Source organism: Corylus avellana, chromosome 3 (assembly GCF_965113065.1).
Source record: "Corylus avellana chromosome 3, dhCorAvel1.hap1.2, whole genome shotgun sequence".
Classification (NCBI taxonomy): Eukaryota; Viridiplantae; Streptophyta; class Magnoliopsida; order Fagales; family Betulaceae; genus Corylus; species Corylus avellana.
The window spans coordinates 1,992,188-2,014,971 of NC_142492.1; the positions used below are offsets into that span (position 1 = coordinate 1,992,188).

Consider the following 22,784-nt stretch of genomic DNA (forward strand, 5'->3'; position numbering starts at 1 on the left):
AATTTTTAAATAAATGCTCTCCTATTTTTTATTGATGATTTCCTATATGTGAATTAATAAAAGGGAAAATGTATAACATATCCCTTAGTCAGTCTTTCAAAATTTTAATATCCTTAAGTTTTTTTTTCTTCAAAATTTAGTTTATGGATCAATTGAAATGACAATAAAATCCTTGTCGTTAAAATTTTTTAACAGATGTTAAAGAAATTCAATATGCACCGTTTTACTCAATTAAAATATTAATTTTTTTATTAATTTAATTTAAAAAATTAAATCTAAAAAAAAATAAAAATAAAAATAAGGGTGGTCAGGGGTGACAGCGGGCTACCACCCAACCCCTATGGGGTGGTTTGCCCACCTCAGGGGGTTTGGAGTGGCCTGCGGGCCAGCCCAAACCACCCATGGGGTGGTTCGAGCCACCCCTTGGGTGGTTTGGGGTGGCTCGCAGCCACCCTATGGGTGGTTTGGGGTGGTCGCGAGCCACCACATGGGTGGAGAGGTGGCCTGCGGGCCACCCCACACCCCCCCCGGGGTGGTTTGGCGACCACCCCATAGGAGTTGGGTGGTGGCGCTGCTACCCCTGGCCACCCTTAATTTTTTTAGATTTAATTTTTAAAATTAAATTAATAAAAAATTAATATTTTAATGAAGTAAAACGATCTATTTTGAATTTCTTTAATGTCTGTTAAAAAATTTTAACGGCAAGAATTTTATTATCATTTCAATTGATTCAGAGACTAAATTTTCAAAAAAAAGAAAAAAACTTAAAGATATTAAAATTTTGAAAGATTGACTCAGAGATTTATTATATATTTTCCTTTAATAAAACAATAAATCTTAATGGAGTTTAAAATGATGGGGCGGTGGCTAACTTATTTATTCATCTTTTATTTTATTTTATTTTTTTATAATTATGTTTTATTAAATTATAGGTTGACAGGTAGTTATAGGATTTGACTATTTGAGTGGTATTATTAAATTGGGAGTAGGGTAATATTGACGAGTGATTGACTTCCACCTGGATGGATTTAACAGGGGATCATGTTGTGTCCGAAATCCGAGAAACAATAGACCAATAGGAACACCTTTGTAGGCCTTGCTTCATGTGACCTCGACAGGATTTGGTGTTGGACTTGTTTGGGTGCATTGAATCCTCCAAAACCCTCACATGCTTTGTGGACCGTCACACCCTTCCATATTCCTATGGCCCTCATCACAATTTTGAGAGATTAAATGTGAGATATTATTATCTATAAAAAAAGAAAAAGAAAAAGAAAAAGTGAGATATTATTTAGAGTAGTGATTTTTGCAACTCCGGCGTGCCTAACAGTAAGCACGTCAGTGTTAAAATATTATAAAATATTATTAAAATAATATTTAAACAGTAAAAAAATAATAATAATATTTTAACACTGGCGTGCTTACTGTTCAATCACGTTAGTGTTGCAAAAATTACTACTCTATTATTTATAGAATTTATTTGTCTAAATAAGAAGTGGGTCCTTTAAAACTTGTTTGATGGATTTTGTCTGAATTACTAGTAATTTAAATTATAACATTAAAGTGACTGGATTGATAAATGAATCTCTTATAATATGCTAAATTATGATCTTTAATAAATCTTTCCAATATATTAATCTCCCTAGCAAAAGGGTACAAAACAAGAACAAGTCCATACACTACAAATACAATCAAAGAAGCAATAGCAAAAAGCTCCAAAAGGCAAAATCTCAAGCACTTCCTAAAGTTGTCTTTGCTCTTATATATATATATATATATATATTTGCCTAAAAAGAAAAATGTTAATTGACTAATTTTGCCCTGGTAAACACTAGGTGTATTATATGGGTACCAAAAACATGCATTAAAAGTGCCAATAAAAGGTATTTTCACAGAAAAGCAGGCTATAAATTTGTTTTTTGTGTGCTTTGGCAAAGCTTAAAAAGCTGAAATCATGTAATTATATAAAGTTTTTGTCACTTCATAGGTTTCAAGATAAGAGCTCAAGCAAAATGATCTTTTATTTGATACTTTTTTTTTAGGAGCCATCATGATAGCTTTCCATAAAAAAAGTTGTAGGCCATAATTTTTGTTTTTGTCTGCCTCAGTTGTGTGTCAAGAATTAACACCATCACTTACGTGGCAGAATAAATAGAATGATCTTTAAGGGGTAGCTTAATTAACTGTAGATTACGCTTCATAAAGCAGAGGTCAATAGTTAAAAAAAAAAATAATAATAATAATAGAATGGGCCAATTGATTCAAATGGCAACCCATATTAGATTTATAGTGAACGTTTGGGATATTATAATTTTTTTTTTAATAAATTCACTTGTCAATTTATATTTTATGAAAATGAGTATCACATAACAATTCATTATTTTAGTAGTTAACATTATAAGTGTCATGGAATTGTATTGCCACGTAAATTTGTAAGAAAATAAAAGCTATGGTACTATAAACAACACTCGGGCTTGTTTAAATAAACCTTTTGCATTTTTTTTCTGTATAACAATTTTTTTTTTTTTTTTTTCAATTTGCTTAGAAAAAAAAAAATATTTGAAAAAACCTTTTGCATTAGGTCTCTGTTATGGGCTTCTGACGGCTGGGCCTCATGTCGACCCAAAAGGTTATTTTTTGTTATGGCTTCTGAGTCCCATATAAATTTATTTATTTATTTATTTTTAAGATCCCAATTTATACTTTGACCCCTCATCAATCAGATTTCATTTTGACTTATTTCAATTATAGTTGTAGACTTTGTCCTCAAGAGTTAGCTCAATCGGCTAGAACTACGCCGCCTAATGAAGCGGAGGTCACTAGTTTGAATCTTCTTCCCCCTCTTATGTGGACATGTAAAAAAAAAAAAAAAAATTTAGATTTTAAGTGGAATTAATCCAATTTAATAGCAATTATAGGATAATGTGATCATTCATTATTATCTTCCCAGACTACCAATTTTATTAATATATCATACTAATTTAATTTAGCATGGGTTGCAAATTTGCAATGTGCCCTTAGGTTAAAAAGTGACGGTTGCAACGGCGTCGTTTTAATTTTCTCTATTTTACTTTTTTTATTTTTAATCTTGCGCTCCATTTAACTGTACTATTGTCGGCGTCGCAGTGACTTCTAGTACTGCACACTGTTTACGACCACAAACACAAACCCCTACACACACCGCCGGAGCGCCAGACTGTCCGGGGGGGTCCGACGATGGAGGGAGTCGGGTCGAGGCTGGGCCGGGCATCTTCCCGGTACGGCCCAGCCGCCGCAGTGTTCAGTGGCCCAGTGAGGAAGTGGAAGAAGAGGTGGGTCCACGTGCCGCAATCCTACCACAGCTCCCATCCCCAATCCAACGGCGGCAATAGCTCTCGCCTCGTCCTCTGCCGGTGGACCCCCATCTCTTCCAGCACAGTCGCCGATTCCGGCTCGGCTGGCTCCGCCGAAGAGCCGCCGAGACGCAAGTTCCGCTACACTCCTGTAAGTACATATACTGTATGCATGTACTATTTGGGAATATATAGGGTTTCTGGGAATTAAGTTGTGGTTGTTATTTTGGTTTGACCTGGTTTGTGTTGTGGTTGCCACTTTCAAGGGTTTTGGTTTTGGACATGTTGTACGACATAGTATTTGAGCTGATGTTCTGTTCTAGGCTGATGTTTAGAGATGAATTTACATATGGGTTTTTGGTTTTTGGCTATAAAGTTTCAATCTTTTAGTAGATTCTTCAATTTGTGTGTTCTGTAAAATTGAATCAAACTTGGTCTTGAGGGTTCTTACAAAAAGTGTAAGAAATTTCGACTAATGCTATGGTTTCCATGAAACTCATCCCTGACTGATTTCTTTAGGTAATAACTTCTATCAACCGCATCATTCAATTGCGAATTCTTACACTAGAAAAGAAATTTTGATTTGATTTGATTTTTTTTTTTTTTTTGAATTATGAGCAAGGGTTAATCACTGGTAATTGTGCAGATTGCTGTGCTAGAAGAACAGAGCAAGGCGGGCATCAAAAAGTCCGAAGATGATGCTAACATGAGTCAGACCAACCAATCTATGAAGCCGGACATGGATGAAGATTTGAAGAAAGGAACTCAGGTGATGTTGTTAGGTCTGACTTAGGTTCTGACTCACTCTAAATTCTCGTGTTCTTTCTATTCGAGAATTTTGTTATTCTCCCTTTGTTTTTTATTAGAGCCCATTGTTCTTTCCTTTGCTTTTAGTCAGGCTGGAATATATGTAGATGTTCTCATATTCAAGGATTCATCTTTGGAAGTTGGAAGTAATTTTCTATCAAAGCTAATTAAGTATAATGAAATGATAATGGAGCATGGTTTGGCCCTTGGATTTGCTACATCGAGAGTTCATCTGCTTATGCTTTTTTGACAATTTTATTATGCTATGTTTGTTTGTACAGATATTAGTGAAAAGCGAACAAAATGAGAAAACCATATTCATTTTTTATTTGAATTGTCACGACTCACAACGTATTGAGCTATGTTGAATTGGTAATAGGTTAGAAATGTAAGATCCTAACACAATCACATAGCATGTTTGATATCAGGATTTCTTCGTGCCGATGTATTTATATGATATTATAACAGAGCAAGAAATATGGAACATTTAGTTTAGATTATAATACATACTACGAATTACATAATAATAATATGATTTCTTTGTGTTCCTAGGATTTTATGCAGGCAGAAACATATTTCACGATCTTTGGTAGATCATAGTTAACAAAAACTCTTGCTATTATGAACTGGATTTAGAAAAAGTGTACCACATTCATAAATGTAAGGTCAAGCTCTTAAATAGGGGCCCATGAAAGTTTGCCGCATACTTATCAATTAACAACTTCAAGTATTTGATTACTGTTAGACAAATGAGATAAATTTATTGAGTAAACTTTTATGGCCATCATTCTTGATACAGCAATGTTAGGGACTGCGGGATAATTTTCAGGGTGGTGGTTTTACAATTTTGGCTGTGTAGATTAGAGATATGTAGGATCCAATACGGCTATACAAATAGTTGAGAAACAACCCAAGTACATAGTGTCTCTAGGTTGGTTTGAAGATATTATAATGTCTCGTTTGAGGCTGTGCTGATGTAATTGCATTGTAATTAGTGCATCAGTGCGACTAATGATGCATTGGTGTTTACCCCTTGACGCCTGTAGAGACCATGCTTCATGAAGTTGATTTAAAATGCATTTTATTGGTAGTCGAAATATGGAAAAGTACTTCAAGATATCGGAAATATTTTTTTCAAATATCTATTGTCCCCAGAACAGACCAATATGCTGATGAATTAATATGAGGGATAATAGATGCTGTTTTCTGAAGCTGAGGCCACTCATCTAGCAATTTCTGCTGACAAATATGTGGAATTGTAGTCTTGAGTGATTAAATGGATTTCCAGTAGTCATTCCACATTGTAGGGATAAAATTGGGTTCAATATCCTTGGTGTGACATTACTCCTTGTAACTGGCGATAGATTTTATTATGCATCATCACTGAAGTTAATATCAACATGTTAGTGAACTGCTAGATGTTTGAAGATGTATTGGTCTGTCATGCCCATAACCAGGACTCATCATCCCACAACATGTCAATTTCCTTTCTGGGGACTCCTTTGTATAGATATTACCACTATAAGTCTCTATGCCTTGGTCAAGTTGTTTGAGCTTTGTCTATGAGAAGATTGTTTTGGAGTCTTTAGTGTCCTATATACTAACATCCCCACTGATTGTTTTGGAGTCATAAGAGTAAAATGTTTTTAGTGTATGATTTTTGGTTCACATATAGAAGCAAGTGTGCAGATGTATTAGTTTCAGCTCTAGTATCATGAAGGTGGAAATTCTTCTTATTCCTCACCTTCTTTCTAGCAAGTAGGATGATTTGGGAAACATTTTGCAAATTTTAATGGAAAATTCTTGAAAGATAACTCATGACAAATTAAATAAGTTTGTCTTATGCTCGAATCTGACAAGAATGAATTTGGCTTGCAGGATTCAAATGTAAGTTATTTGGATTTGGGTTTGTGCTTGGAAGGCCACAATGACAACCTTGATTCTGTAGGCCAGAACACAGAGAGTCAGATGAAGAGTGGCAGCATTGATGTTGATTTCTTTCTGAAGACAAACTGACTTGAAAAAATAAATAAAAAAAAGAAATTGCTCCTGCAATAAGATGAAGTCGGAGCATTTGGCGACCTTGTGGACATTGCATGTCGTACAATCTTGTAATTAAGTTGTAGGCTGGTTTCATCATTTTAGTGCCTGTATATGTTGTGTCTCCTCTCTAGCTAACATAACCCGTGTTTTTTCTGTTGTCGCTATGGCTGTAAATCTAATGGTTTTTCGTATCTTTTGTTTAGAGTAATTTCTTTTCTAATCCTTTTACTTGAAAGAAAACAAAAGCCAGAAATTTTAACAAGCTACTAGCATAATTCGATTCAGAGAAGAGAAATAGTAATTACATTGAAACGTTTTTATTCACTTATTCATTAACTACTATGCTAAAAGCCAAGGCAGGCTTAATCAGCAGCACCCACAAAAGCAGAAGGGAAAGGAAAATCAATTAGCGATGACCACCGCGGAGGCGGAGGACAAGGTGGAGGGTGGACTCCTTCTGAATGTTGTAGTCGGCGAGGGTGCGACCGTCCTCCAACTGCTTCCCGGCAAAGATGAGTCTCTGCTGGTCCGGAGGAATCCCTTCCTTGTCCTGTATCTTTGCCTTCACGTTATCTATGGTGTCCGAGCTCTCCACCTCCAGCGTTATCGTCTTCCCTGTCAGAGTCTTCACAAATATCTGCATCCCTCCCCTCAATCGGAGCACCAGATGCAATGTCGACTCCTTCTGGATGTTATAGTCGGCGAGGGTGCGGCCGTCTTCCAATTGCTTCCCGGCGAAGATCAGGCGCTGCTGATCCGGAGGAATGCCTTCCTTGTCCTGTATCTTGGCCTTGACGTTGTCGATGGTGTCGGAGCTCTCGACCTCGAGGGTGATGGTCTTCCCGGTTAGGGTCTTGACGAAGATCTGCATCCCTCCCCTCAATCGGAGAACCAGATGCAAGGTCGACTCCTTCTGGATATTGTAGTCGGCGAGGGTACGGCCGTCCTCCAACTGCTTACCGGCGAATATCAGGCGCTGCTGGTCCGGAGGTATGCCTTCCTTGTCTTGGATCTTAGCCTTGACGTTGTCAATGGTGTCAGAGCTCTCGACCTCTAGGGTTATGGTCTTCCCCGTTAGGGTTTTGACGAAGATCTGCATGCCGCCACGGAGGCGGAGCACGAGGTGGAGAGTCGACTCCTTCTGGATGTTGTAGTCGGCGAGGGTGCGACCGTCCTCCAATTGCTTCCCGGCGAAGATAAGGCGCTGCTGATCCGGCGGGATGCCCTCTTTGTCCTGGATCTTGGCCTTTACGTTGTCGATGGTGTCGGAGCTCTCGACCTCGAGAGTGATGGTCTTGCCGGTTAGAGTTTTCACGAAGATCTGCATCTTTCGTCTAAGCTAGCTTAAACTTTGGCTAAGTTGTGAAAAGAGATGAAATCAATGGGAAAGATTTACGATGAGAGATTGATGAATGGAGAGTAGGGGAGAAGGCGTCGTTATATAGAAGACCTTAGCCGACTCAACTCTATGACGTAATCGTATGCGTTCCTTAATTCCTTCGATGATTCGGAAGTTGCGGGAAATTTCTTGGTCATCCATAAATATTCCCACGACTCTCGGCTCGCGTCCCTCTCGATGGCTTCCACAAATTTCTTGGTCGCCACGTCGCCAAATATCCAAATTCTATGCTTGCTCGGTTGGTCCTTTCCTTTCCTTTCCTTTCCTTTATTATTATTTATTATTTATAGAAAATATATATATAAAATTAATTCCCATGATTACATCATAAGTTATAGGTTTCAAAAATAACTTCAAATCGAATGCATACTTCATTAGAGAATTTAATTTAGGTGTCTAGACTTCTGCAAAGATTCAATTTATCATTTACTCCTGTTGAGAATGTCAGGAAGATTAATTTTCATTGAATAAAGACAGTAAAAAACAATAGATTGACATAGGCTAGCAAAACAAATTTGCTTCCTATTTTCCAACTATATATGTATTTATAGGACAAAGATTTCCTCCATTTCAAGCTGGTTTTAGAAAAAATTCTTCCAACTTAATTTATAAAATAATTCCCAGTCTCCCTTTAGGCATAAAAATCGGAATAAATTTGTTTAAAAAAGCATGATTGAAATTAGAACAACTTCTTCTTCAACCTAGTTTAGATTGTAACTCTCTTCATATTTATATATAATAATAATAATAATAATAATAAACAACATTTAAGTTATTTGTCCTTCATATTATCAGCCCAATTTTAATGCCAACAGCTAACGAAGTACCCTTTTGCAGCAAAAGGGTGGATTAAAGGAGTGAAATATTAATTGATTGATGTCTTTTTAGCAAAAGCATGGTCAGTTTTGGGGGATAAATATATTTTCCTCTAAAAAAAAAGGAAAAAAAAAAGAAAAAGAAAAGAATCAATATAATAAATGCCAAATATTGAGACGCCCATGTAAAAAGGCTTCAAAATAAAATAAAATAAAATTTATTGAGTCGTTTAATTTAGTGAAAAAAGAAAAAGAGATAACATTATACTTAATCCTTCACTCAAACATGCGTCAAAATTTTTAGATGATACGCGGTAAAAACTCCACCGACTCATTTTCTTCAAGCTTGAGAGCCCTTGTCAACTGCACTAATCCTCAGCCGTATCTGGTGGAGACTCTGTTACACCCACTTCTGCCGGCCGAATAACTCTATCATAAAGCACGTATCCCGACTGCAATACAAACATGATAAAGCTTTTAATTAGGCCCTTAAACTGGGAGGCTATTAAACTACAACAATGTTTGATGGAATAGGCAACAATGTGAACAATAAAAATGGATCAACTGGCTATCAACATCACAGCCAATTTTATACGTGTAAATTGGTCAAATGAACTGCATATAGATCAAAATGATGGGAAAAATGTTCAAATGCCCCCCAAAGAATTTAAACCTCAACATGTATATGCATCCACGATTATCGGTTATAAGATCAATTGCCAATTGGACGAATTTTAGTCCAAAGTCCAACTCCTAACAGAAACGATATCTTAATTGCATATGGATCAAGATGAAATAAAAAAGTTCATTTTTAAAATGTCCAAATGCCCCTCAAAAAACTTAATCCACAGCAATGCATCCAAGATTAAAATAATTGCTATCAGTTATAAGTTAGTACCATAACTCCTCATCCTGCAAAGAATACATGAAGAACAATTGGATTGCTGAAATTGGTACCTTAAGAACAACAGCAACAGTGTCTGCAGGCTTGGAATTATCTGGTATTTTGAAGACTGCATTATGTCTATGTGGATCAAACGGCTCATTTGTTGGATCAAATTTTTCGACTCCAAATTTCCTAAACACCTGAAAGCAAAAGCATTCATAAGCCTCATGCAATAGAGTTAACTTCTAATATATCTTGCTACATCAAATAATACCAGTTTTCCAAGCACAACTAATACCTATGATCTCAAAATTCAATTTGTTGCTGCAAAAGCATATTTGCATGAACATTTAAGCATTAGAAAAAATAAAAACCAGATTGTATTGCTTTTTATTTCTCAAATTTGTGACGTACGGTGTTTAACATAAGATTGAAGTACATGAAAACTACAAATTCACATGCAATCAGGAGCTGTATGGCCAAGTGTGAATCTTGGCAACACCTAAAGAAATCTTACATCCACAAGTTGTTTCTCAGTCATTTCAACACCTTCCAAAAGTGTTTTTAACAGTGGTGCTGCTCCAGAAGAGTCTTTAGATGTATCAATTTTCGCAAAGCTTTCTTTGACAACTGAAGAAGCTCTTCCTAAGTTGTCTGCAACATCCAGTAAACTCTTCGCAAAATTCTGCCACATTATCCCCAAGCATGTCAGTGTTAAACTATCAAAGAAAATAGAAGAAAAAAAAAAATTATATATCGAACCTGAACATAATGAGAAAATAAATGGCAAATATGAGGAGAAAAAGAGGGAGAATAAATAAAAATTAAATGGAGACCTGTATGGCGAATTTTTTTGAGTTCTCTGCATCGCGTCTCGTCCTGTCCACAACATTCTCGAGCTCTGCATAGCTACGGACAACCTTATCTTGCAACTTCTCAATCTCTTTGTGCTTCAATTTCAGAAGTTCTTCCTTCTCTACCACTAGTTTAGCCAAATCATCCATGGAAAGCTCACCCTCGCTCTCCGAATCTGAATCAGAAAATGCAATTCGTTTAGTACCTTTTCTCCTCCTTTTGACAGACTCAGACATAGTAGACTGGGATTCCGAAATAGGACCTGATTCGTTCATCTGATCAGCAGCTTTGCTCTGTCCAGAACCTGAATCTTTAGCTTGATTGGAAAGGTTAGCATCTCCACTCATATTTGTGGGCTCTGCGTTTGTAGAAGCACCATTATTCTCTACAGTATTCCCTTGATCCTTGTCAGTAGGCTCAGGGGAGGCAGATGAAGAAACTCCAAATCTTTGGAAGATGGAAGAGTGGGGTGCTGAATGATGTAAGAAAGACACCTGACTTGGAACCAACTGGAACATAAAAAGCAGACACGTGATTCAATGAGAATGCCATTGACATGGCAAACTAACAATGTGCGAATAATCTAAAATTACAGAAAAAAGTAGAGATAATTATAAAATACAGAAAAATTCAACCAAATTACCCATAATAGAAATAAAGTGCAAAGCACTAGCCTGAAAGGTTGTTGAAATGCCTTCAAATGTTCAGAAATATGAAAAAAGAAAAAGAAAAAGTGTTGAATATAAGCATATTAAACCGAACATGATAGATTCCTCCCATAAAAAATTAAAATCAATAAAGACATGCAATGAGACCCTCAACAAATAACTCCTGATGACCACGTTATTCTGAGGTAAATATAGATGCAATAGATGTATTAATTCACATAAAGAATTATTATTTCTATTACATCACAAATTGATCTGACACTCAACCAATTTTAGAAAAATATATATATATAGCTTTTACAAATTCCTCGACCATAAGCTCGAAACATATTGCTACCATGAGCAAAACGAACTGTTTCAAACACTATGCAGAACACGATCAAGTGTTTCCAACTCAATGAGAGGTTGTGAACGCACTTTTAGCCATTCAAACCAACAGAAGGTTGGGAAATTGGAAAATTCAAAATCCTAAGCATTTTCATAACATAAAGAAACAAAACGTCAACTTACCAAAATTTAAACCCGAGCATCTGTAAATGCTCAAACTTGAGAAAACATAGGCACTTTTGAAATGATCCAAAAAAGTACGAACCTTTTTAATACGAAAACCCACAAAACCTTAATTTAAATCAAACTACTACTAAAAAAAGCTACCATTAAAACTCAGACCAGTGGACTTCCTTGCTACCAAAACGAAAACTTTGAAGCAATATAAAACCTAAACAAAACCCAAAAGCCCAAACACCAAGAACCTGTAAAAGCTTAAAACTTTAACTTCCAATTGCTTAAGACTTTGATCTACACCACACATAAAACCCCAAATCTCAATTTTTGTTTTTGGGGATAAGTAAAAACTCAGAAAGCTAAAACAACAACAAATACCATTGAAAACGACTTCAGAGAACAGGAAAATCAGTTCTGAATCCAAAAGAGCTTTCATATTGGCTTGATTTACAGAAATCCCTAAAACCCTAGCAAAACCCTAGTCGCAATTAACCACAAAAACCACGGTCGTTTCGATGCGTACCACGTTCGGGGATTCACGAACAAGCGAGTGGAACTGGTTGGAGAGGATCGGCAAATTTTGCTGTTGGGGAACCGAGAGGAGGAGCAGGGAACTCCGCGGAACGACGCGCCTTGGCACTCGCGACAAAACCCTAGAGACCAACATGGCTGCGAGACGATGAGTCAGAGTAAGGGCCAAAATCGGAAATGAAGACGGGTTTCTAGCGAGAGAGATGAGAGACTGCTGGGGGGGTTTTGTTGTTAGGGAAAGACAGAAAGTTGAATAGAAAATAGACAACAGTTAGTGCTTGGGGAGGAAGAAAACTGTGAGATTGGAAAATCTTGTGGGATTTCCCGGTGGAATTTATTTGGTGACCAATTTGCCCCTCAGTAACTCTTTTAACACGGTGCCGTTTCGTTTGTATTGGTTTGAGTTTTTATTCCCCAGGGAAAGAGGAAAGGTTAATTGTCGTCCAGTTATGTTTTTCGAGTTGTGTTTTTATTTTTGGTTTTAGAAGCCTCCAGAAGACTACTAGATCCTAGAGGGGAAAGAGTGATGTGCACTCTCGAAGTCTTGATAATGTATATTTTTTTTTTCAAAGAATAAAATAAAAAAATGAACGGTTTAAAATATAAAATTCTCAAAAAAAAAAAAATCAAAATTATTTTTATTTTATAAGGAAAACTTTACTTAATTTTTTGAACTTTCATAGTTTTTGTTCCCATTAAAATTTGGGGTTAAAAGAGTCTCACGGAGCAACAAATGATAGGTAGAGTTGGGTATTGGTTAAATCGGTGACAATAAGAGCATTGTTACCCATTAAACCGCTTAGTAGGTTAAGTCGGCTAATTAACTAACTTCATACCAACTGTAATAATTTTTAACTATTTCAATTAAGTTGGTTACATGTCACTTGATTAATCGTGAGCTCTTTATATTAGGCCAACACTTTTTTTTTATGAGCCAAAATGAGTTGTTTTTTGGGTTAAACAAATGTTTATTGGACATATTTTTACATTGGATTTGACAATACATTAGCCAACCCCATTTCAAATTGTATGACACATTCAATGGTACTTTTGAAGTATTTTTTTAAATAAAAATCACTTCGGTCAACTCCAAATGTATACTATAGAAGATTTATGTTGCATTTTTTTTTTTTTAATAATTTTTTTTTTCTACATAGTACTTGGGAAGTGGGAAAAAGGGAGAAACGATATTGTCGGAACCGAATATGAGAGAAATGCTCAAAAGAGAGACCCACTAAGATATTCAATTCAGGTAATTGCTAATCGGAAGAAGACTCAACAATGCTTAAGAACACACTCTTCTCCCGCTCATTGACTGATGTAGGACTAAGTCCTAATAATCAATGATGCTACTATTAACAAAACCAAGGGGAGCCATGGCCTCCCTAATTTTCAATTTTTCTTAAAATATTTTTTATAAAATTGTATATATATATATATATATATATAGGCTTAAAAACCAGTCTTGGCCCCTATAAAAAATAGGTGTGACCCCTCGTTCAAACTTTGGTCCTTTTAGATGAGAAATCTTAGTTCTGTCCCTATGATTTATTTTTCTACAAAAAAAAAAAAAAAAGTGTCATCACTCTTTTCCCTCAGCTCGATGTAGCTCCTGAGAGATTTTTGTCATCACTCTTTTCCCTCAGCTGCTTGAGTCTCGGAAAAGTGATCATATCTGCAGAAAAGAAGAACAGGTCACCAAAAGGGTAGATATAAAAATCATCAAATTGAAATCCATTGTTAAATAGCTATAGCAAGCTTGTTTATTTGTGGGTCAACCTTGAGCTAGGCCAAGGACGCTAGAGCTCGCTGATCTCAGGATCAGCACTGAATTCTAAAGAACTACTGTTTTGTATATACAGTATTTCTCAAAAGCTTAATTAAACCAACAACTTCTAAGAGAAAACCAGACTCAAAAAGCTACTTCTATTGCCCTTGAAATAACAGTATATTTAGTTCCTAAATCATACTCAACTCGAACTTAATCCTGTGTGTTAGCTGATACAAGCCTGTCCCAGCCATTGCAATACTATTACCGAAAAGATACAAGTTTTGCTGCAATATCAGAGCAGTATTAAGAACAAAATAGAACCTGCTGCAATCCATAATATTCCAAATAAATTTCGGATTTGGGAAGGCAAAGATAAGAGAAACAAAATACAAAGAAAAGTTGTGTTCAGCAGCATAATATGATGGGCAATTTTTATCACACAGCCATGTATGTTGAGTGTTGAGTCTCTTTTGGTTCCCTACATATAGCAGGCTGAGCATTTCTATTTGAATCTTCCTTCCCATTGGTAAATCTGGACTGGGTTCCATGTTCTGCATTTATTCACATTTAGAAGAGTGACACTGTAGAAGAACCATTTTGTTAAGGGTCTAACCATTGATTCAAAAGCTCTAGGATTGTTGAATACGGATTTGGTTAAACCCTTAGCCCTTAAAGATCGTAATATTTTACCATGCTTTCAAATCCGACGTTCACGATGACTCATTCTATCAATATTGACTCGACGGTAGCCCTTTCTCTTTAATTAGTGACTGCCCTCAACTATTACATTCAATGACTTAATACTATGATCATACATAATATCAAGACATTTTAATCTATACTATAGGTCGCTCATTCCATAACTTAAACTCGTGATCACATGGTGCCTGCTACATCAATATTGTGGAATTGTGGAATAAAGATGTTGTGTGCATTGAAAATGGTGAATAGAGACATGTAATATAATATTGACTTAGAGATACATGAATCTACTTCAATTTAAATCATTCAGAGCAGAGATACTATCAAAAATATGTACAGAAAATGAGCTGACATCATGAGTTAAACCCTGACTCTACCATTTACCTATAATTTCAATTAAACATTTCACACATTGGACCTCACTTATTAAGGGAGCGTTCTAACCCACACGTAAGGGGAAAACTTCTATCTTTAAAGTAACCATACCGGAGTTACCACCACACTGTAGCGTGACCAAATAATTCCAGTGGAAAAAATTCCTGTACAAGAGGTGTGATATAACGTCAAGATAATGAAATGGCACAAAAGGACTGGACCTAAATCAGTCAATCCAAGCATATAGATTTAAGATTATAAGGTGCATACCTACTTGCTGAGGGCAAGAGAGGCTTTCAGGTGGCTTTGAGAAGTCAGCAATATTTGCCATGCTGATGCCCCACTTAAAAGTTGGAGCCCAAAAGAAAACTGCAGCAATTGTTATGAGTTGTTCTTAAGAATGTATTAGCACAATTACAACCATTATGTTTAATTTATGATTGATGGTTGTGAAGAAGAGATTGTTAGGTCCCTTGAAAATGGTCATTTCTCCAGTAAGGATGTTGATCTCATAGGAGACAGCTTGTTGAGAGAGCATTCAAGATGCAAAAAAATCCAACATCTTGTGTCCTTTTATAAATGGCTTAAATAAAATGGTTTGTCAACCATTAGATGTTTGATTACTTGCACCATTTAAACAAAACCCAGTTGCCAAAATGCAACACTTTCAGCTGATTTCAGTACTACAAAAGATTTAAGGAATTGAATCTAATTAAAATCTAATAATACTATGATTTAAATCATCAGCAAGGAAATGGAGACCGAATGTATGAACACGACTGCAGAAAAACGACAGAGAAAAAGTATGCAGAAAGAACAGAGGTAACAAAATTGTTTTGGGGCCAGCCGGGTGGTTCCAGAGAGATTTGAGCTTGGAACTTGCCATATTGATTATGAGGGGATCAATCTCTCTGCCTTCAGTGGCTCTTAGGGACTTTGAAAGAACAGAGTAGGGTTGACTTACAACCGAGTGATTCGGGAAGAGTGTGACACTTCAGGCTCTATTCTATATATTTTCGGGCCCCATGACTGTACAGTTGTGCTAACAAGGATGGTTGCTTATCTTGTGCCTTCGACAAGACCATCAATCATACGCATAGTGGACAAACAATTAGCCATTAAAAAAATCGCGGTCGGCCATGGACGGCTGCTTATAACATTAATTTATTCACACAGTGTCATCAAAGGTTGATGAATTTTTTTTTTTTTTTTTTTTGAAAAGGTTGATGAATTTAATCAGAATGGCATAACCACAAAGAAATTCAAAACTCAGTATCTTCCTACGCCTCTATAATCCACAATTTCAAAGAACAGACTCTGATAAGGAAAAAGGAAGCACTCTGAAAATAAGGCAAAAAATTCAGAGACAATTCAATTCAACCCCCAAGAAGGCATACAATTGAAAGAGAAAAGACAAGTTTGGAACTCTATACATAGCACAGGGCATCTTCAACATCCAATAATTGACTATTTTCTGTCATGGTAGCCCAACTGAAACGCTACAAACTACAACAAACGGCTAAGAATGACCAGAACTACAACAAAACAAATGCTCCCTCGAGAATATGACATGAAAAGGAGGTACAAATATACAAATGTAGACACTAAATCATTTTCATGTAGGTCCTGAAAGCTTTTTGTCATCATTCTCTTGCAACAGCTGCTTCCCTCTCAGGAAAGTAATCGTGCCTGAAATGTTAAGACAAGATTATTAAAGCACAGATGAGAGTTTTTTCACACTGAAAAAACAGCAACTTCAGTGGCTGTAGCAAGTTTCAAACCAGAGAAATTTTTGGGGTGAACCCCAACTTGCTTAATTTTGTGTGTTAGCTGATACAAGCCTGTCCCAGCCATTGCCAGATTAACACTGAAAAGATTCCAGTTCTTCTGCAATATCAAGGAAGTTTAATGGCTAATTCAGAGACTTTGCTTCCAATCAATCCCCAAGGCAAAATCATCACTGTCTGAGTTGTTATAATTGCAAGCATCATTCATTCTTCTTAATTTTTCTTTAAGACGTCTTTGAAACATGAAAATGACTTTGAGGATGACATTCAATACAAAATGAAACTGCAGGAACCTGTATAAAAACATGATCCACTAACTGTAACATTTCCCTATTGCAGATTTCTCTCTAAAAGATGATAAGATGAACTGCTTTTATCCCATCACTACAAAAAATGATGAGAATAATCCTTTTTTTTTTTTTAATCGCAGTTCCATCCATCCTTCTATATAGACTTGGGCTTCAAGGTCGTCATATAACTTGTAGACAAACTCCTAGATCTCATTTCAAAACTTGCAATCACACCCCCATAGTGTAAGATCTTAATTCAAAAGTGGTTAGTGTATGTATATCACACATATACATATATCTTGAGCATCATATATCTATTAAAATGCACCCTAAAATGTTTAAATCAATCAATCCATCCTACAAGGCCAAAAAGTACCATGCCTACAACCAATAGACACTAGGACAAATGTTTAATGGAACTCAAACAGAAGTTTCTTAAAAAAATAGCTAATATGCATAAAAAGCTTGGGGGGAAAGTGACAAATATTTCTGTGCCTTTATTATGGTGAATAGGAAAGTGGAATGTTAAATTATATTGGAAGGAGGTACATTTCAAGCATATTTAGCGCATCTCACTGAAGCATAAACACAATCAACGAGGAAACCGGCTTATATTATTATGTTGCAGAACTAGAATACAAAAAAAATTCAACTGTTACAAAAGATTCTATGCAAAAATTAATCAGCTTTGAGTTTTAATATCTCGAAAGCAGAAAGCAACCATACCGGAATAATCACCAGGCTGTAGCATGACCAAATAAGCCCTGTGCATGTAACCGCTGCGTAAAAATTGAGGGTCATATAACATCAATTGAATGATAAGGCACAAAAAGCACTTGGAGAAAGACTGGATTCTTTAGCAAAAACTGAGATTCGAAATCATTCAATGCAAGAATAGTAACTTTAAATGTACAAGGTGCTTACCTATTTGCTGAGGATAAGAAATCTTTACAGGTGGCTTTGAGAAGTCAGCAAAGTTTGCAATGCTGATGATCCATTTAGAAGTTGGAGCCCAAAAGTGAACTACAATTATGAGATACAACTAAAACTATATTCTAACAAAAATTATAAGCAATACAGAGTCAGCAGCTCAACATTCGTCAACAAGTTCAAATAGGCAACTCAAGATAACAGTTTGGAGAAGGCTTTGGGGAATGTTTACTCTAAAGCTGACACTTTTCAGTAAGTAACAATACTGTTATAAATTATCTTCAAGACAATTCAAAGCAAATTTACGTTTTCCTAGTATAAAATCTGAAACAGAGTACTGATTGAAAGTAAATTCCTACACAGAAACCATGAAACACGAGCATCATATTCAAACTCTCTCACTCTGTTCACCGAACACAGAGAGAGAGAGAGAGAGAGTGAGTTTAAACACTAAAAATGGCTCCATTCCACAACCATTGCTTATTTGCACAAATTATACAAGACCCAGATACTAGATTACAATATTTTTCCCGAATTCAAATCATGCAAGCTGAATTAACCAATAGAACATAGTTATAAAAGCCAAAAAAGAAACTAATAATAATAATTGGAGTACGATTCAAAACTAAACGTGAGAAGATGAGGAGGGAACGAACTGGTTTATGGCCAGCCGGGTGGTTCCAGATAGCCTGGAGCTTGGAACCTGCCATGGGAGATAGGTGACTCCCTCTGCCATCCCTGGCTCAGTTATTTGGAGAAGTAAAACAGAGAGAACGGTACTTCAAGAAGAGTGTGGCACTCTAATAGAAATACCACGTATTTGCGGGACCCATGAGTGGCAATGCTGCCAATATGGCCCACTTAACATATTACTATATTTCTTTTTATTTTATTTATTTATTTTTATATATTTTGTTTTCTGTTTTTGTATTTTTTATGCAATATTTTCGGGTCAATTATAGTTGAAACAAAGACACGACCAAACAAATGAGTTGAATAAAACTTGGGACAACGCAAAATTGATTTAGCAAATTGGCCGAGAGCGTTAGTGGAGAAGATGGTTATGAATGAGAAATTTTTCTTAGGTCAAATCCCGAATTATAACTCAAATCTATTAATTAAATCCAATTTAAAATTCAGTATGAGGAGGGAGGAAAGGTAATTCTAGCAAAGTGAAGGTAGGAAAAAAATTATGTATATTTGGGCATCGTCTCTTTTCTTTATATAGATCCATTGTTCTGGTCTTTCCTTGATGAGACTTTAGAGATTCTTGCCTAAACTCATTATAATTGTGGGTGATTCTCTCCCAAAAATATTGTGAGAGATTATTTGACGTGGTCAAGTGATTAGTTGATAGCCCTTGGGTAGGCTACCTCCCAAGCTAAGTGAGCCTTTTGTTGGACTATTGGAGTCAAGTTTATCTGAATTGCCTTAACAAACTTTGGGTCCTTTAGCAAGGGTAGTCCAACGAGGGTTCTGGGTAGATGGGTATACCAGTAGCATTCCAATTTTCTTAGACAACTTAGCTATGAGTCGGTCTATGAAAATTATAGCGAATAAGTTCTTAACGGGTGGGCCTTAAGGGGCCATGTGGTGACCCGGATATATTTAATATATCTTAATCATTGAAGTTTAGTATACTTGTACAAAATTTGAAGTACATTTTGCAAACAATGACTTAAAAGGTATAAATTAGTATTAAACAAAATTTATTCGTCCTAATTTATTAAATCAACATTTATCCTTACAGCATATGATTTTCATGTGATGTACGCGGCTAAAAAACATAATTTTAGTAAGAAAACTTGTGAAGATAGGGGTGAGCCCAGACAGATGTGCTGGTGCGTCACATTAAAATTGTGAGTGGTGGCTCAATCACACGCCAAAAACAATAACTCTCTGTGCGTGAAACCAGTGCTACACAACAAGAAAATGTCTGCGTCTTCCAAGAGATGATATTCTCAGCAAAGTGACGGAATTGCCGATGCTTGAAACTTCAAGGCATTTTGTTTTAACCAAAACAATCCCTTTCAGCCTTTAATATTTTAACATTTCTAACTCCATTCTTAAGCATTTCCTCGCTGGAAGCACTATTTTTAAAAGCAATTTCCCTGCTTTGAAACTATTTTTAATTGAAAAAAATGTGACAACTAGTTTTGTATGTTTCTTATATAGCATTGCTCACTGTAACCGACATCACATTCGACTCAAAAAAGGTGTTTACTTGAGCTCTAAACCAACCAAAAGACGTATCTTGGAAGCAAAATTAATCAAGAATTTAGAATCCTTAAGCTTCCTACTTGGATTTGCATTTGTCTCTTTCCGACCTAGTGGCTGACGCCTGATGGAATTAAGCCTCTACTCATTTCAACAAGCCTGCTAATTAAACATATCAAGATTGAGGGATTTGATACGATTAATCAAATGGGTTGTGTTCGTGTCCACCCATAACTTGATACTAACACAAACCATGAACCTGAATTGCCACACCTACTTCAAACCAAAATGAGAAATAAGTATATTTTTCAAGAAAGTTGTCCTACCATCTTTCTTATGAGTATTATCAAGAATATCAAGATGAACTGGTATAAATGGGTTAATGATAACAATTACTTAAAAGAGAAATTCCTCAGATTTGTTCTGCCAAGTCTCCTCCAATTACATGCTACTGCAAAAAGCAATTAGAAGTCTCAACAACCTTCACCAGCATCAATTTGTTTTTAACTTTTTCTACCACTCAAACTCATTCCTACCAACTTTACTAACCACCTCCAGGCTTGTAATACTATAAACCAACGAGTCAGGACCAAAGCTAAAGGGAAAAAGAAGATGGCATGTAAGGGCATTCATTGGTTCCTCTTGGCTCATCTCCTAGTGCAAATAGCAAAGATAAATGCAAGAGTTCCAGCGATTATAGTGTTTGGAGACTCTTCTGTGGATTCAGGGAACAACAACAATATCTCTACATTGCTAAAGAGCAATTTCGAGCCTTATGGTAGAGATTTCATTGGTGGTCAGCCCACCGGAAGGTTCTCCAATGGCCGGATTCCAACAGACTTCATTTCTGAAGCTTTTGGGATCAAGCCAACAATACCTGCATATTTGGATCCAACATATGATATCAAAGATTTTGCTACTGGAGTTTGCTTTGCTTCCGCCGGAACGGGTTATGATAATGCTACTTCCGACGTGCTAGTAAGTTTAATTTCAACTTCAGTAAAAGCATAATATAGACACAACTCAGACAGATAATTGCAGTTTTATTTTCAAAGTATTTCAAGTTCTCACCATTTTGATTAAGTTTCTTAATGGTTGTTATATCAGTTTATGAATTATAATCTACTGAAACTCTATGGTAACTTTAGTTACAGACTTAAAAGATTATACGAGCAAGTTTCAGGGTGAGTTATTTATGGTTTGTCTTATTTTCTGTATTACTTGCAGTCTGTAATACCTCTGTGGGAGGAATTAGAGCACTATAAGGAATACCAGCAGAACCTGAGAGGATATCTTGGCGAGGAGAAAGCTAACGAGGTTCTGGCTGAAGCACTCTACCTGATAAGCATGGGAACCAATGATTTCCTAGAGAACTACTATCTACTTTCAGAAAGATCATCAGAGTTTTCCATTGAGGAGTACCAGAATTTTCTAGCAGGTATTGCAGGGAATTTCATCACAGAGCTCTACAATCTCGGAGCTCGCAAGATATCCATAGGTGGGCTTCCTCCGATGGGGTGTTTGCCATTGGAGAGAACCACAAATATCTTGTTTGGGAGTGATTGTGTAGAGGAATACAACAATGCAGCCACAGATTTTAATGAAAAATTGAAGGGATTGATTGCAAATCTGAACAAGGAGTTAACTGGAATCCGCCTGGTGTTTGCAAACCCATATGATATTCTCTTCGAAATGATTCAGAATCCAGAATCCTTTGGTAAGCCTTTGCTATGATATTCCTGCACTCAGCATTGGTTTGAAATTGCATGGTATGAATTGTACAAGGTCCAGCAATATAATCCCAGGCTCATTGATTACAATAAGGGGTGCCCTATAAGTGACTTGTTCACTAATATAATCAGCTTTGATGATCCAAAATGAAGCAATCATATGGTTAGGGCCTTAGGGGTGATTTTAAATCCTCACCAATCAAGGGGACAAATATATTATCGAGGAGGGTAGGTAGTCTTAAAGGATAAATGGCTCCTAGAAGCAGTTGCCAATTGGTCAATCTGCATCTCACTGGGTTTAACTAGTGATAATATACAGCTGTAGATATCCAAGCACATGGGTGCATTCTCACTTTTGGCTTTTTGTTTCCTTATTTTTTTAACCGGGGTGTTTTAGTTCATTATGCACCAGAGCCACCTTTAGGCATAATAACTTCTTCCATCCATTATTTTCAGCCATTCGATTGTGGTAAGCTCTGAGCATTCTACCAAACTAGATACAAAAAGTACATATGAACAGGGATCACGAAACCATGTATACACACTTAGCAAAGACAGCCAAATTTTCCATCTTGTTATTTAAATATTTGATTTTCTCTCAATGTCATGTGCGCAAACACATGTGCATTGCAAGGTGAATTTCTGGTATTGATTTTATGGTTTAGATTGTGCACTAATCATGTTCGGGACAGGGAATCCTTGTCCAGCTTGCTTAAGTTCCTAACCACATTATTAATGTTTTTGTATACGTAAGATCTAATTTAGAAGTAATATAACTCCCATTACAGGATTTGAAGAAACAGCAATAGCATGTTGCGGAACCGGATTATTCGAGATGAGCTACTTGTGTGGTAACATAAACCCATTCACATGTTCAGATGCAAGTAAATATGTATTTTGGGATTCTTTCCACCCCACAGAGAAGACAAATGGTATCCTTGCTGATCATGTGATGAAAAATAGTCTAGCTGAGTTTCTATGGTGACTAGAGGGTATAATGAATCATGTGCATACGATAGGATTAATCTTATTGATTCACAGTATTGCTCTTTCTCAGTTGTTAGAGTTCTGACAACTCCATAAAAAATGAAACAATTCAAACATATTTAAAATTGAAGTTTTGTTTGCATCACCTGAGATTT

General features: G+C 36.3%; 6 protein-coding genes across 6 annotated transcripts; 2 read left to right on the top strand and 4 right to left on the bottom strand.

Moving 5' to 3' along the window:
* Positions 1–3,116: 3,116 nt before the first annotated feature.
* Positions 3,117–6,384, top strand: LOC132173959 (uncharacterized). The gene is made up of 3 exons (XM_059585652.2): positions 3,117–3,483; positions 3,979–4,101; positions 6,018–6,384. The coding sequence occupies exons 1-3, from the start codon at positions 3,217–3,219 to the stop codon at positions 6,153–6,155; spliced, it is 528 nt and encodes a 175-aa protein (XP_059441635.2). The 5' UTR covers positions 3,117–3,216; the 3' UTR covers positions 6,156–6,384.
* Positions 6,385–6,452: 68 nt separating this feature from the next.
* On the bottom strand, positions 6,453–7,806 carry LOC132173958 (polyubiquitin). The gene has a single exon (XM_059585651.2). It carries the CDS (start codon positions 7,507–7,509, stop codon positions 6,589–6,591), a length of 921 nt encoding a protein of 306 aa, XP_059441634.2. The 5' UTR covers positions 7,510–7,806; the 3' UTR covers positions 6,453–6,588.
* Positions 7,807–8,582: 776 nt separating this feature from the next.
* On the bottom strand, positions 8,583–12,145 carry AR192 (Co-chaperone GrpE family protein). Its single transcript, XM_059585649.2, has 5 exons — positions 11,833–12,145; positions 10,119–10,646; positions 9,800–9,967; positions 9,354–9,482; positions 8,583–8,848 (listed from the first exon to the last, which is right to left on the bottom strand). The coding sequence occupies exons 1-5, from the start codon at positions 11,974–11,976 to the stop codon at positions 8,765–8,767; spliced, it is 1,053 nt and encodes a 350-aa protein (XP_059441632.2). The 5' UTR covers positions 11,977–12,145; the 3' UTR covers positions 8,583–8,764.
* Positions 12,146–13,435: 1,290 nt separating this feature from the next.
* Positions 13,436–15,813, bottom strand: LOC132175670 (mitochondrial pyruvate carrier 4-like). Its single transcript, XM_088514123.1, has 5 exons — positions 15,516–15,813; positions 14,959–15,053; positions 14,800–14,852; positions 13,850–13,895; positions 13,436–13,515 (listed from the first exon to the last, which is right to left on the bottom strand). Exons 1-5 carry the CDS (start codon positions 15,572–15,574, stop codon positions 13,436–13,438), a joined length of 333 nt encoding a protein of 110 aa, XP_088370249.1. The 5' UTR covers positions 15,575–15,813.
* A 291-nt stretch (positions 15,814–16,104) lies between these two features.
* Positions 16,105–18,431, bottom strand: LOC132175669 (mitochondrial pyruvate carrier 4). The gene is made up of 5 exons (XM_088514124.1): positions 18,327–18,431; positions 17,690–17,807; positions 17,492–17,544; positions 16,470–16,575; positions 16,105–16,377 (listed from the first exon to the last, which is right to left on the bottom strand). Exons 1-5 carry the CDS (start codon positions 18,429–18,431, stop codon positions 16,304–16,306), a joined length of 456 nt encoding a protein of 151 aa, XP_088370250.1. The 3' UTR covers positions 16,105–16,303.
* A 1,809-nt stretch (positions 18,432–20,240) lies between these two features.
* Positions 20,241–22,760, top strand: LOC132176190 (GDSL esterase/lipase At4g26790-like). The gene is made up of 3 exons (XM_059588326.2): positions 20,241–20,890; positions 21,140–21,629; positions 22,431–22,760. The coding sequence occupies exons 1-3, from the start codon at positions 20,525–20,527 to the stop codon at positions 22,625–22,627; spliced, it is 1,053 nt and encodes a 350-aa protein (XP_059444309.2). The 5' UTR covers positions 20,241–20,524; the 3' UTR covers positions 22,628–22,760.
* The last annotated feature ends 24 nt before the right edge of the window (positions 22,761–22,784 follow it).